At 41.1% G+C, this 15,926-nt stretch overlaps 1 protein-coding gene across 2 annotated transcripts in view; it reads right to left on the reverse strand.

Annotated features, from left to right (window-relative positions):
* LOC139411458 (ubiquitin carboxyl-terminal hydrolase 10-like) overlaps window positions 1-15,926 on the reverse strand; it is a 40,179-nt gene that overhangs the window by 23,211 nt on the left and 1,042 nt on the right. Inside the window, exons 2-5 of one of the 2 annotated variants that reach the window (XM_071157858.1) lie at window positions 3,459-3,527; window positions 2,922-2,967; window positions 2,473-2,532; window positions 273-1,526 (exon numbers count right to left, since the gene is read on the reverse strand). In XM_071157858.1, coding sequence (XP_071013959.1) covers window positions 273-1,526; window positions 2,473-2,532; window positions 2,922-2,967; window positions 3,459-3,527 — 1,429 coding nt within the window. The remainder of the gene's footprint in view (window positions 1-272; window positions 1,527-2,472; window positions 2,533-2,921; window positions 2,968-3,458; window positions 3,528-15,926) is intronic. The other variant, XM_071157859.1, reaches the window with a different exon arrangement.

Raw genomic sequence — 15,926 nt, forward strand, 5'->3', positions numbered from 1 at the left:
CCATTTAATCAAACAGTGAGCTTAAAGCATCAGATAAACTCAATGCACATATAGATACTTTTATTAAAACACACAGGGTGTGTCTATATATGGAAAAATAAACTTAAAAAATGTAGACCAATCGATCGGTTTTTCAGTCAACCATGATTATTTATAATATATATATCCTTTTTTGTGTGGTCGGGGACAGCCCTAACACATTCCAAAGGACATAAGGGTTAACCGGTGAGCTCTACTTCCTCACACTGTGGGGCTATCTGTGAGTACACTACCTGCAAGTTTAGGGGCCATGGGATCCTCTGATACATGGACAGGGCTTTCCTTCACCTCCCCAGCCTTCTCATGCTGCTCCACAGCAGCCAGGGAGGGAGCCACGACCTCCACCACATTCTTCACCTCCACATAGGCCTGAGGGCTTCCAGGCAGAGGCTTGGAGTTGTGGAAGAGGCTAGCCCAGGATTTGAGGGGGTTGGCAGCGGGCGCAGCCGGAGGGGCAGACGACTTAGGCTGCTCTGCCACTGCCGGCTGGGCCTCAGAGTCTGGGGAGGAAGCAGGCTCCACTGAGGGAGCTGGGGGCTGCTGCTGGGGCTGCTCCAATGTCTCAGAGGCCTCCTTGTGTCTGTCTGCACTGATGCCAGCATGGGGCTCAGCCAGCCCATTAGCCACCCCACTGTCCCTAGTCTCCCCCACTTCTTCAGTAATAGCAGTAGCAACGGTGGCAGGGGGGCTGGCCACAGCAACCGAGGGGGGAGGGGAGGTGGGGCAGGGGCTGTGCCCACCGCTGCCCAGCAGTTCAGGGCTCTCTGGAGCCATGTTCTCAGGCTGCTGCTCTGCAGTTCTGCCTCCCTCTGCCACCCCACTGCTCTGAGAGGAGGAGGAAGAAGAGGAGGAGGCCGCGTCTTTACCATCTGATAAAGAGGCAGCTCCACTCGTGAAGTCCAAAGACGATTCATCAGGGCTATCACAAGTCCTCTGATTCGCTGCTGCCGTAGCGACAGGGGCTGAGGTGGAAAGTCCGCCCCCTGACAACGCCTTACCAACCATGTCCTGCGACCCGAGGTGAGGGCCGCTAAGAACATGTCCATTCACCAACCCCTTTCCAGGAGGCCCGTCCACTCCCATGCCACCGCTATTGGGACCTGAGCCCTCCAAGTAGTTGTAGTATCCTGGCGGGCGCTTTTTCTTTTTCTTCCTCTCCCGCTGGCCCAGGCTGCCCGGGCCCCCGTCCCCATCCTGGCAGTTCTGGTTGCCGTCCATGGCAGAGGGCTCAGAGTCTGGGCCATCAGGTCCGTCCGGGCCGTCGGGTTCGTCCAGTGAGTTGTATTGTGCTCCGTCTGGGACGTCTGCTGCCGGAGAGAGGGCTGTGGCTGTCTGCGGGACCTTCTGAGACGGCTGGCATCCCAGGATGAACTCTGGAGCCTGGGGGTTCAGCGTGCTGGACACCTTGAAGAGAGGATCCTTCACTCCCACAGGCTCCAAGTCCATCACCTCGTCCACACCAAACTCTATGCGCTGGTAGTCTTCGCCTGCAGAGGAGGATATGTCAGTCAGCTTGGGAACATAAGGCACTACAGTTCTGCCCTGAAGACAAAGGTTCATAAGGTTTACACAACACAAAATACTGTTTTGACCAATTATTCGTCATTACTACTTGGCCAATATCTGGCATCCAAAACAAAATTGGCATCATGAAATACACAACAATTTACAACTTTATTAACTGCCACAAACTCAATTGAATATATCAAACACTGACCTTGAGTACTACACAAATAAAAAGTATCAAGCAATGAAGAGTAAGTTCAATATCGATTAGATTTAACAAGTTTCTAACATTTCAAATTGAAAGATAGGCAGTGAGAGAAACAGCTGAAGGTGAACATAAGGAAAACGTTAGTAAATTCAGATCATCCCAACACTGAAAATGGCAAGGCCGGGCTATATAAAAGACACGACTCGTCATCCATACAAACCAGACACCGGAAACCCTAAGGGGAAATGTAAGGTATGGTTAGAGAGTACGGTCGAGATTCGCCCTTCTCTGTGGATTAAAGTGTCCTTTGTTAGTGTTTTTACCAAAGGGATTTCATTTTAGAGTCATAATGATGAATTGAGAGTGATAAACCCTAGCAAAACAAAATACCTATTGTAATTGTTAGCTTCCATATAAGACCATTACTATGCCCTTATAAGTCCAATTAAAAAGGGTTCTCTCAATCCATCCAGTTAAGTGACGGAGGGGGTATACAAATCAATCACAAGTCAACTTAAAGCACTGCTGCGGTGCCAATGTGTTTAATGCAATAGAGAAGAGATATTTAACGGCATCTAAGCATGCAAAGCCTCACAGATCGTACGGACAAGAATGAGTGTAAATAGGGGCAAGGTTTAGAAAGCCACCAGTTTTTAAGATCTGGGTTTGAGTGCTTCAGCAACAAGTAATAAGCACAGAGTGTCGGACCCAAAACTCACCGCAAACCTGCCGTCTCATAGACTCCGTAATGTAAGGCACAGCAGGAGTGCAGTAACTTCCTGAATAATTCATACAAATCAGAGTAAAAATCAAGTGTTATGAGCAGGGGAGGGGTATGGTTGACAGACTTTGTAACTTGGTGGCTCCAAAATCCCTGTTCTGCAGGTATGTTTGGACATATTTTTACAAGTAAAATCTTATCTTAAAACAATGTCAATTCAGACTTAAACTGTCACTCTCTTACATGCAGTTCAGTCAGGTAGGTCTGGATCCAACTAGCACAGACGGGCAGGCGTATGTTTGACTTTGGTCATAACCATTACATCATGTGGGGGGGGGCAAGAGTGAGGTCAACCCAGAGAGCACTGGCCGGCCTCATGCGGATGACATTCGGAATGTCTACAAGATGAACTTAAATAAATCAGAGCGATCCAGTAGACGTTCTTACCTGAAGACTGACTGACGCAGGAGACTTTGTCATTGAAGGGGGGAAGCTGTCAAAGAGCAGAGAGATTAGATTACAAATTAAAAAGACACTTCTAGTTAAAGTAAATAATCAAACATAGTGTTAACCTCATAGACCACGACTGTTGTCAGTCTGGGCCTTCCTGCTTGATGTGAATCACATCTGTGTAATGTGCACTTCGGAGGGGGGTAGATGACAGTATTGGTGATAAAAACATGTTATTTTGCGCTGTCTTATATTGTTCACACTCACTAAACTGAGAACATGAGAAATAAACCATTGTCTTCTCTGTGTTTTAGACAATGACAGAGTAAATACACACACTGGACTAAATCTATAAACTCAGTGGTTTTCTGTGTTAATGAGCTCCCAAAAGGCCATTCTTAAGAACGACACAGTTAACATTAAGAGCCACCGGCACTCCAACACTTAACACCGTAGACTATATGGTGTCAAAACAGCCATGAGCTGGAGTAAACGTATGTGAATAAATGTTTCATTCAAAACTCATTGTCTTACCTCAACATAACATCGTGGAGTCACGAAGAACTGATTGATCTCATCAGGGCTGAACTCCCCGAAGATGTACTACAGAGAGAGAAAATATATATTTACATAAAACACATGATTCAACATACTGAGGATAAATCACATGCAACCTTTTAAAATCAATATATTATTCTTTAAATGACTACATGGCATATTATTATTAAGATTATGAAAATCTTTATACTCTCTTTGGATAATTCATTCCAATCATTTAAAAGTTAACAGCAGGTATTCTGCATGTAAGTTTAAGTATTTTGATATTACATGGCATCTTCAATATTAACATGTGTAGGAAACATAAGTGTGAAATATTGCTCAAACATCCAAGACCCCATGAGAAATACACTGAAAAAAAATCTGATGAACTGACACAGTTGTAACTAGAGGTAGACCGATTAATTGGAATGGCCGATTAATTAGGGCCGATTTAAAGTTTTCATAACAATTGGAAATTGGTATTTTTGGGCGCCGATTTGCCGTTTTTTTAAAAATAACTTTATTTAACTAGGCAAGTCTGTTAAGAACACATTCTTATTTTCAATGACGGCCTAGGAACGGTGGGTTAACTGCCTCGTTCAGGGGCAGAACGACAGATTTTCACCTTGTCAGCGCGGGGAACCAATCTTGCAACCTTACAGTTAACTAGTCCAACGCTATAACCACCTGCCTCTCTCTCGTTGCACTCCACAAGGGCCTGTTGCCTGTTCTGACTGCCTGTTCTGCGAATGCAGTAAGCCAGGGTAAGTTGCTAGCTAGCATTACACTTATCTTATAAAAATAAAATAAAAATCAATCATAATCACTAGTTAACTACACATGGTTGATGATATTACTAGATATTATCTAGCGTGTCCTGCGTTGCATATAATCTGACTGAGCATACAAGCATCTCAGTATCTGACTGAGCAGCAGTAGGCAGAAGCGTAAACATTCATTCAAACAGCACTTTTGTGCGTTTTGCCAGCAGCTCTTCGTTGTGCGTCAAGCATTGCGCTGTTTATGACTTCAAGCCTATCAACTCCAGAGATGAGGCTGGTGTAACCGAAGTGAAATGGCTAGCTAGTTAGTGCGTGCTAATAGCGTTTCAAACGTCACTCGCTCTGAGCCTTCTAGTAGTTGTTCCCCTTGCTCTGCATGGGCAACGCTGCTTCGATGGTGGCTGTTGTCGGTGTTGCTGGTTTGAGCCCAGGGAGGAGCGAGGAGAGGGACGGAAGCTATACTGTTACACAGGCAATACTAAAGTGCCTATAAGAACATCTAATAGTCAAAGGTTAATGAAATACAAATGGTATAGAAGGAAATATTCCTATAATTCCTTTAATAACTACAACCTAAAACTTATTACCTGGGAATATTGAAGACTCATGTTAAAAGGAACCACCAGCTTTCATACGTTCTCATGTTCTGAGCAAGGAACTGAAACGTTAGTTCTTACATGGCACATATTGCACTTTTACTTTCTTCTCCAGAACTTTGTTTTTGCATTATTTAAACCAAATTGAACATGTTTCATTATTTACTTGAGGCTAAATTGATTTTATTGATGTATTATATTACATTAAGATAAGTGTTCATTCAGTATTGTTGTAATTGTCATTATTACAAATCAAAAAGAATAATTATAATTGTTACATTTTATTTTATAAATCTGCAGATTAATCGGTATCGGCTTTTTTATCCTCCAATAATCGGTATTGGCGTTGAAAAGTAATTATCGGTTGACCTCTAGTTGTGACAGACCCGTTGGAGAGGCTACTGGGAGAGGCCTTTCTTATCAGTCTGCCCAGATTGCGCCATAGGTTTGGGTAAAAGGGGCAACGTGGAAAAGTGACGAGTCATGCAGCATTAGAATGGCAAAATGGCTCCCGGCAGCCCACTTCCCAGAGAACTGAGCCAAATAGAGAGACCTGGCTCACTGGCTTCCGCCAATATGTAGCACATACTAAGGCGGGAATGAACTTCAAACAACTGTACTGTAGGCCATTTTTTGTAATTTCTTCACAAGTGGAGTAAAACAGCACTCCTGAAAATGTAGCTGACATTTGGCTACAATGCATTATTTGATCAATCTTATGTCCCCAAATGTAACAAATTCAAAAATGTTCACACAATGTTCTGGGGAAGGAAAATGTTAATGGCAGTGAAGTATCATTATGTGGTATGCTGGTTTGGACTCAAATCCCATGGGTTCATCCAGCTGGGCTTGATATTAATGATTGCTGGACAATAATAATATAGATTTAAGTTTCCCCAATTGACAAGTAAAAAAATGTAATCACAATATCAAACAATTACTCCAAATCAGAATTGGATCATTGGCCTACATTGGAATAATAATGCACATAGATAGACATGAAAGTGTATGTGATATGCATATTGGCTACAAGCCTCATGTCCAAACCGATGCCGACATGGAGGCGCCAGAAAATGTAGCCAAACTTTAAATGAGAAGTACATAAATATAGGCTTTGTTTGACAAATATAATGAAGGATAACTAACATTAACGTCTGAAGGCTTGATTCTGTCGGCATACTCAAAGCACTTCGTTCAGATCAAATGGTCACAAGACTGGAGAGTGAAGGATAGTGCATGGTGCACACTGCACATCACCCACCTTGAATCTGAGCAGAGGTGGCCAACATTTTTAAACCATTTAATAATGAACGGTCTTTTTTATTGAGCTTATAATATGAAGAAATAAAAATTGATCAACATTTTAAGCAAAAGGGTCTGATAAGATTACAAAAAAAGTTACTGTTTCATTGTTTTTTATTTATTTATCTGCAGTGGTTATGAATTTAGGATCGGTTGTCTCAGAACTGTCCCAGAGTGTTTTAATCTGTAGACATACTAAAGTACAAGGTTGTCATTTTAATGTTGCAGTAATTTATAGGCTACCAAAAGGCGGCCAAACATCCTTCAGGAAAGCGTTAAAGGGGCAGTGTTTTATTTTGAGACAGATATCCAGTCGTCAATAAGGAGTGCAGACAACAATGCCGTCTGATTTTCTTTTCTATGGTAAAAAAAAAAATACAGTAATGCATTTTATTTTGTAGTGGTTCCTTGTAACATACAACGATGTAAAAATTGCATTAAGACTATTTTTCTATTTTTGGACAAGTGACATGTGGTTTGGACAAGTGACATGTGGTTTGGACAAGTGACAAAAAAAGGTTACTGTCAAGCCCTGTCCAGGGATTACGCCTTCTAGCTGCACCTTTTACACAAGGCTCCACACTAATGTGATTAAGCAAATTGAGTTGAGTACTGGCAACACTTTTCACACTACACACAACCAAATTCCCCATAATAATAATTGGAAGTGGGGTGGTCATTCTTATTGTTTGCAGAACCATGCAGTAATAAGTCAATTTTGTTAATTTTCAATGACCCACATCTGAGGTTTCAAATACTCAGAAATATATATCTCCAAATCTCACACACCAAACCCTTCTACCATCATCAATCAGTTTGTAACCTAACTGGACCACGGCCAATCAATGTGTGTTCATCTAAACAGGAATCTTTAGGGAAGGCGTTAAAATGTCGGTACAAACCTGACAAGGCAATCCCCCTCCAGACCAGACACTAACAGTGGGATAGTACTCTAGCCAGCCACGTGCTGGCCACAGCCATACACTACTTTGTAAAGATAATTATAGCCAGCATGGGGAAGGCAGGTCATCTTAATCCCAGTCGCACTGCGTAACTGAAGGTCTCTTGCTGCACACCGACAGCCCTGCATAGTGGGGTGAATTGGTCCTTCAATCGCCTGGCGACATTTCTTGGTTTGGCTCATTACAGAATAGCAGGGGCCAAAAACATATCTTCATAACATTACAGCCTGAAAATACATTTTTTAAGTCTTTCATTAGGCAACAAATAAAAAATTATTTCTAAACAAAACAAGTGTTGGTGGTGCATGGTGAGGGGAAGGTGTCCAATGATATGGAGCAGTAATGAAAAAAGTTGAAACAAGCTTGCTAACCATACAGAATCCTCCCAGCGCATTTAACTGTGGGACATGAAAAGGGAGGCACTGAGAAAAGAAAGTGCAGTTCAAGCATATGTAACTCTTTGCAAATGAGGGCCCAACATTGCTGAAATGGCACTACAAGCGACAAACAGCCAGCTATAATCCAACGGCCTCAGGACAGCTAATACAATCACAACAGAAAGAACTCCCTTTGCCTCTTTCTACAGGCGTGCCACACGTACCACACTAAGCTTCCCTCGCTGTTCGTTTGGATTGAGGATTACCACAAAATGGCCATCTGTATAACTTCAACATGCTCCAGTGAGACGGCATGCACACACACACTTTTAATGAATGTGGTTACAGATCAGGGAGCGGGGCTTACATTCTAAGGTGGGATCCATATGAAATATAAAGCACGATGACATTGTCGCTGATAAAAGGAGCTAAACCAGGTAAACTGAACACATGTCATTTCTAATGTTTATATACTTTACGTCAATAGAGTAGAATGATAATTATATATTGCAGATAGCATTCAATGAGGCTTCTGCTTAACAATTAAACAAAAACACATCCAAAGTTTGCTTTGTGAGGAAGACAGCTTTAAGGAAGTGGATGGCTTAAAGGAGTGGGGGTGTATTAGAACATATGTCAAACAAGAGCCAGTCAAATTGGGGCGGCAGGGTAGCCTAGTGGTTAGAGTGTTGGACTAGTAACCTGAACAGGCAGTTAACCCACTGTTCCTAGGCCGTCATTGAAAATAAGAATTTGTTCTTAACTGACTTGCCTAGCAAAATAAAGGTAAAATAAAAAAATAAAAAACAAGATGTTCCACTGGAATTTCAAGTTACCAGACATTACCAACTCCCACCTGAGGCATAGAATAACAATCCACAACCCCCTATACCTACAAGGACTGGGACGCCCTCATCACTACTACCCAGTGTTCCCTATTGTTTGTAACCCAACTGGACCACGGCCAATCAATGTGTGTTCATCTAAACAGGAATCTTTAGGGACTGGGACTCAGCCAGCCCGGCTCTGCAAGGCCTCACAAATTGGAATGCAGAGTCACTATTAGCAAACTTGGCATAGCATGAATATACAACACTACAAATAAGGTCAAACACGTTTTGAATAAACCGATGATGCATGCCGGGGCTTGCGTATTACATTCTTATGAAGAAAGGTTAAGTATGATGAGCTGGAAGTAAGGAGAAAACGTTAAACACTGAGCAGAGACATGACAGAGAAGAACAATATAATGTATTCATGTAAGAGACACTTTAATACAGGGCGATGTCATTCAAACACTACCAGCAGCTGATTGGATTCTCTGAGGCCATGGTGTTGCAGGACCTTTCATGGGTAAGACAAATGGGAGGCAGCTCTGCTCTCTAAACACTGCTCCACCCTGCTGTTCAGGAAAATACCTAACTAGCCAGGTAACTCTGAGCCTCATGATCCATTTCCATAATGTTGAATCAGGAGCCCACCATTCAAAAAAATGCTTGGAAATTAACCATTTAAAAAAAAAAATGTTTTTACTTTAACACATCATATCTTCACTGTGATAAGAGGTTGCCATCTTTTTCAGTTACAAACCCGTAATTGGGTCTAGGTTTACCCACAACTACCCACTCCTAACCCGCACATTTGTCAGGTGACACTAAGACAATCCAACATTCCCATATCCATGCTGTTCACCAACTGACGAAATGGTCAAAAACTAAAATATGGGCAAATACACAGTACACTATACTTAGGTAGAAACTATACAGGCCCATGAACCATTTTATGCTTGACGTCCACAATACGTGGAAGCATTTACTCAGCTGAAGATTCCTAGCACTCATTTACTAACTTAGAAAATGTTGTGATGGGCCTCCCGGGTGGCGCAGTGGTTAAGGGCGCTGTACTGCAGCGCCAGCTGTGCCATCAGAGTCCTGGGTTCGCGCCCAGGCTCTGTCGTAACCGGCCGCGACCGGGAGGTCCGTGGGGCGACGCACAATTGGCCTAGCGTCGCCCGGGTTAGGGAGGGCTTGGTCGGTAGGGGTGTCCTTGTCTCATCGCGCACCAGCGACTCCCGTGGCGGGCTGGGCGCAGTGTACGCTAGCCAAGGTGGCCAGGTGCACGGTGTTTCCTCCGGCGCATTGGTGCGGCTGGCTTCCGGGTTGGATGTGCGCTGTGTTAAAGAAGCAGCGGCTTGGTTGGTTGTGTATCGGAGGTCGCATGACTTTCAACCTTCGTCTCTCCCGAGCCTGTACGGGAGTTGTAGCGATGAGACAAGATAGTAGCTACTACAACAATTGGATACTACGAAATTGGGGAGAAAAAGGGGTAAAATTAAAAAAATAAAAAATAAATAAAAAATAAAACAAAAATAAAAGAAAATGTTGTGATGATACTTTGGTACGCAACTCTCAGACAACCCACTGCTGTGGTGTGGAACGGTGTCCAACAGCTACCATTCCTCTACCCTTTGGTTCAATCTAGCAACCCTGAGTCATAAAGCAAAGATGTGGCTTCTGCTGCTCCTTGTGCACAACCCATACATCGCAGGTACATTCAATTCTCTGCAATGGGCATTGTCATTCAATCAATTATCTTCTATGCCCCGAGACATTTTATAGTGAATCATAAAATGAGTGTCTAATAATGAAAATTACAACAATACTGAATTAACATTTATTTTAACTTAATATAATACATCAATAAAATCAATTTAGCCTCAAGTAAATAATGAAACATGTTCAATTTGGTTTAAATAATGCAAAAACAAAGTGTTGGAGAAGAAAGTAAAAGTGCAATATGTGCCATGTAAAAAAAACAACAAAAAACATTCAAGATCCTTGCTCAGAACGTATGATAGCTGGTGGTTCCTTTTAACATGAGACTTCAATATTCCAAGGTAAGAGGTTTTAGGTTGTAGTTAATATAGTATTTATAGGACTATTTCTCTCTATACCATTTGTATTTCATATACCGTGACTATTGGATGTTCTTATAGGCAGTTTAGTATTGCCAGTGTAACAGTATAGCTTCCATCCCTCTCCTCGCCCCTACCTGGGCTCGAACCAGGAACACATCGACAACAGCATCGCTCCACAAAAGCCGCGGCCCTTGCAGAGCAAGGGGAACAACTACTCCAAGTCTCAGAGCTAGTGACGTTTGAAACACTGTTAGCGCGCACCCCGCTAACTAGCTAGCCATTTCACATCGGTTACACCAGCCTAATCTCGGGTGTTGATAGGCTTGAAGTCATAAACTGCTCAATGCTTGAAGCACAGCAAAGAGCTGCTGGCAAAACGCACGAAAGTGCTGTTTGAATGAATGCATACGAGCCTGCTGCTGCCTACCACCGCTCAGTCAGACTGCTACACCAAATATCAAATCATAGACTTAATTATAACATAATAACACACAGAAATACGAGCCTTAAGTCATTAATATGGTCAAATCCGGAAACTATCATTTCGAAAACAAAATGTTTATTATTTCAGTGAAATACGGAACCGTTCCATATTTTTTCTAACGGGTGGCATCCATAAGTCTAAATATTGCTGTTACATTGTACAACCTTCAATGTTGTGTCATAATTACGTAAAAGTCAGGCAGCCCAAACTGTTGCATATACCCTGACTCTGCGTGCAATGAACGCAAGAGAAGTGACAATTTCACCTGGTTAATATTGCATGCTAACCTAGATTTTAGCTAAATATGCAGGTTTAAAAATATATACTTCTGTGTATTGATTTTAAGGCATTGTGGTTTATGGTTAGGTACAGTCGCGAAAAAAGCACAATTGTTGCACAAATGCGCTTTTGTTAAATCATCCCCCGTTTGGTGAAGTTGGCTGTCTTCGTTAGGAAGAAATAGTCTTCACACAGTTCGCAATGAGCCAGGCAGCCCAAACTGCTGCATATACCCTGACTCTGTTGCAAGAGAAGTTAACCTTTTCCCTAGTTAAAATACATTAATGTTAGCAGGCAATATTAACTAAATATGCAGGTTTAAAAATATATACTTGTGCATTGATTTTAAGAAAGACATTGATGCTTATGGTTAGGTACGCGTTGGAGCAACGACAGTCCTTTTTTGCGAATGCGCACCGCATTGATTATATGCAACGCAGGACACGCTAGATAAACTAGCAATATCATCAACCATGTGTAGTTAACTAGTGATTATGATTGATTGTTTTTCATAAGATAAGTTTAATGCTAGCTAGCAACTTACCTTGGCTTCTTACTGCATTCGCGTAACAGGCAGGCATCTCGTGAGGCAGGTGGCTAGAGCGTTGGACTAGTTAACTGTAAGTTTGCAAGATTGAATCCCCGAGCTGACATGGTAAAAGTCTGTCGTTCTGCCTCTGAACAAGGCAATTAACCCACCGTTCCTAGGCAGTCATTGAAAATACGAATGTGTTCTTAAAAACCTCTTAATTCTACCCCCTCCTTTTTCGAACATTCTGTTAAAAATCGCGCAACTTTTCAGCGTCCTGCTACTCATGCCAGGAATATAGTATATGCATATGATTAGTATGTGTGGATAGAAAACACTCTGAAGTTTCTAAAACTGGTTAAATCACGGCTGTGACTATAACAGATTGTTTGTTTCATCAAAAAACGCAAGAAAAACTGCTCTCTGAAAGCTAAAAATAATTTCCATGCGTCACTTTCATGGGTTGTTAAAAGGGCACAAAATTAATTATGGATCAGCATGCAATTCCTACAGATTCCATTGTCGTCATTTTCAAGGGACTTTTTTCTTGGTAAATCCAACTAACTGGATTCCATTTCTTCCGGTCTCCACCAGGATGTTTTGAATGTGCACATTGGCAGCCATTGATTTGAAAACAAGGAGCTATTGAATATACATCGCCCTGTAATCATTTTGATAGATTATAAACGTTTACTAATACCTAAAGTTGGATTACAAAAGTATTTCGACGTGTTTTGTGAAAGTTTATCGTTGACTTTTTTTATTTTAAAAAATGACGCAGCGTTTAAAAACGATGTTTTTTTCTGAATGACACAGCTTCCATAGAAAGCTATTTTGGGTATATATGGACCGATTTAAATGAAAAAAAGACCCAATAGTGATGTTTATGGGGCATATAGGAGTGCCAAGAAAGAAGCTCGTCAAAGGTAATGAATGTTTTATATTTTATTTCTGCGTTTTGTGTAGCGCCGGCTAAGCTATATCTTTGTTTACATCGCATTCAGGCATTTTGGGGTGTTGCATGCTATCAGATAATAGCTTCTCATGCTTTCGCCGAAAAGCATTTTAAAAATCTGACTTGTTGGCTAGGTTCACAACGAGTGTAGCTTTAATTCAATACCCTGCATGTGAATTTTGATGAACGTTTGAGTTTTAACGAGTACATTTAGCATTTAGCGTAGCGCATTTGCATTTCCAGGTGTCTACTTGAGACATCTGCGTCTCAAGTAGGAGCAAGAAGTTAAGGACACCAAATTAAATATGGACACGGATGCAATTCCTACAGCTTCCACACGATGTCGCCAAAAACGTAATTTTCATTGACAAAAATCCTTTGAGACATGACCAATAGATCCATCATTCCATCCAGCCTACAACAATCGATTTTGGAAGATTGAAAAATGGACATTTTTTCTTGAGTAGCTGCTATTGAATACAGATCGCCCAGTGATCAATTTGATCGCTTATTAACGTTTACAAATACCTAAAGTTGGGTTACAAAAGTAGGTTGAAGTGTTTTGTCAAAGAATATAGGCAACTTATATAATTTTTAAAAATGACGTTGCGTGTTGGAAGAGAGCTTTTTTCCTGAACCAGACAGGCTATACAAATGGATATTTTGGGCATACATGGACGGATTTAAATTGGGAAAAATACCAATTTGTGATGTTTATGGAACATATAGGAGTGCCAACAAAGAATATCATCAAAGGTAATGAATGTTTTATATTTTATTTCTGCGTTTTTGTGTAGCGCCGGCTACGCTAATTATTTTGTTTACGTCCCCTTCAGGTATATTGGGGTGTTGCATGCTATCAGATAATAGCTTCTCATGCTTTTGCCGAAAAGCATTTTAAAAATCTGATATCTGAATCTGATAGATTCACAACGAGTGTAGCTTTAATTCAATACCCTGCATGTGTATTTTAATGAACGTTTGAGTTTTAACGAGTACATTTAGCATTTAGCGTAGCGCATTTGCATTTCCAGGTGCCTAGTTGAGACGTCTGCGTCTCAAGTAGGATCAAGAGGTTAACGGACTTGCCTAGTTAAATAAAGGTGCAAAAAATAAAAGCCCAAATCGGCGTCCAAAAATACAGATTTCCGATTGTTATGAAAACTTGAAATCGGCCCTAATTAATTGACCCATCCGATTAATCGGTCTACCTCTAGTTAGGACGGCTGTATCTTTACAGTGACTGGGTGTATTGATACAACAGCCAAAGTGTAATAATAACGTCACCATACTTAACTCAAGAAATTTCAGCTTTTCATTTAATGAAAGTAAAAACATAGTTCCACTTTGACATTATGGGGTATTGTGTGTAGGCCAGTGAAATCTCAATACATTTTATATTCAGGCTGTAACACAACAAAATGCGGAACAAGTCAATGGGGTATAAATACTTTGAGGGCACTGTATATTATACCCTCAAATTTGAAACGTCTGCCATTCCTTGTATTGTAAACCAGGGGTTCTAAACTTTTTGCAGCCGGGGCCCCATTTTGTGATAGTAAATTAATGTGGTACTCCCTCATAATCAGAACACAACTCAAATTAGATTTTTTTTAAATAGCTTACAAGGAGTTTAAGACTTCGGTATTGCATGGTCAGATGAAACAAGTCTTGGGCCCTAGGAAGGAAGATTTTTAAAGGGCCGTCTCTTGGCATTGAAGAGAATTTGTCAGTTTAAGCTAATTTCCAGCAATCAACATATTTTGTCATGTGGCAGAGATGTTTGTTGTTGCAACTTGAAAACTAATATCTTAGCGGACCCCACTTTGAGAACCCCTGTTGCAAACTAACAAGCTGCTAGCCAACACTAGTTAGCAAGCAGACATTAGCAACAGAAAGTTGTAATAGTTATGATAGAATATTAGCTCGAAGCGAAACGGTTAGCTTGCTATTATATTTACAACATAGCTAGCTAGTAGTGCTGCACGATTAGTGCGGAGGTCAGTTTTGATTAAAAAACTCACGATCTTCGATAATTCTTTGGGACATTAAATGCACTTTGAATTTTGCAGGTCGAATGCTGTGACAGAATAAAATAAACAATTAATGGAAGTGACTGTGCATTACTACTTATCAAACGGGAAGGTTGCAAGTTCAAACCCTGAGCTGACACGGTACAAATCTGTCGAACTGCCCCTGAACAGGCAGTTAACCCACTGTTCCTAGGCAGTCATTGAAAATAAGAATTTGTTCTTAACTGACTTGCCTAGTTAAATAAAGGTAAAATAAATAATGTATTCAATAAAATACTCAATCCAAGTCATCAATCTCATCTCTAGATCTGCTGCCTATCACTTAGATCATGCATTTTCAGGTAGATACCCCTTGAAAAAAAACGCTTTCCGTGTCTGCTCCACATCGTTTTTATTATAGCTCAGTGCTCTTTTAATATAGCTCAGTGCTCCAAACAGACCGGAAAAGTAGGCTGGCACGCAATAGATTGTCATTGTAGTCAATCAGCACGTTTTCAGCACCAAAGTATGTAGAATATTAGCCTGTTGAAAACCACAACTCCCTACTATGTCACACAGTTCAGACTTGAACTGATTCCTCTACAGAAACTGAGCATTGAGCTAAGAAAAAAACTAAAATTTGAATTAAAATAATTGAACCGACATCGGTCAATTAGTTTAAAAAATGAAGTGCTGGTGGTGTGTTCAGATTTCTATCCCCTGAAACATGCGCAAAACCATGTAAACAATAGCACGAGCTTGGCAAGTATACATGCGTCGCGTGCATGTATATGCATTGTGTTCATGCTTCATGTGAGAAATCTAACACTACCTGCAAAGTTGTTTTAATAATAATTTATTGTGGATATATTATCGTCTCATTCTTGCCCACGCAGACAACTGGTAGAGTAGGTTCAAATGTAATTTTATTGGACATTCCAGCTTGTAATTAGATGACCATTTCCTGAATTAAAAACAGCTGTTCCATAGGTTGGTGGATTTTGAAATTCACCAGTCTGGTCCCCAGCAGGCAAGCTAGCTACATGTATGTATACAGCCATATCTAGCTAGTTGACTAATGTTATTATACCTGGACAGAAGATATAGCTAGCTACCTTTCAATGTAGGATAGATAGCTAGCTTAGTTAGACTTAAGGCCGTGACAAGTCATTACATCTAAACAGATAATGGAAGTCTGTCCACATGAGTCAGCTTCCCTTGAAAGAAGCACAACTAGCTACGTGCTCTAAAGGGGACATCAAAAACG

Source organism: Oncorhynchus clarkii, chromosome 6 (assembly GCF_045791955.1).
Source record: "Oncorhynchus clarkii lewisi isolate Uvic-CL-2024 chromosome 6, UVic_Ocla_1.0, whole genome shotgun sequence".
NCBI lineage: Eukaryota > Metazoa > Chordata > Actinopteri > Salmoniformes > Salmonidae > Oncorhynchus > Oncorhynchus clarkii.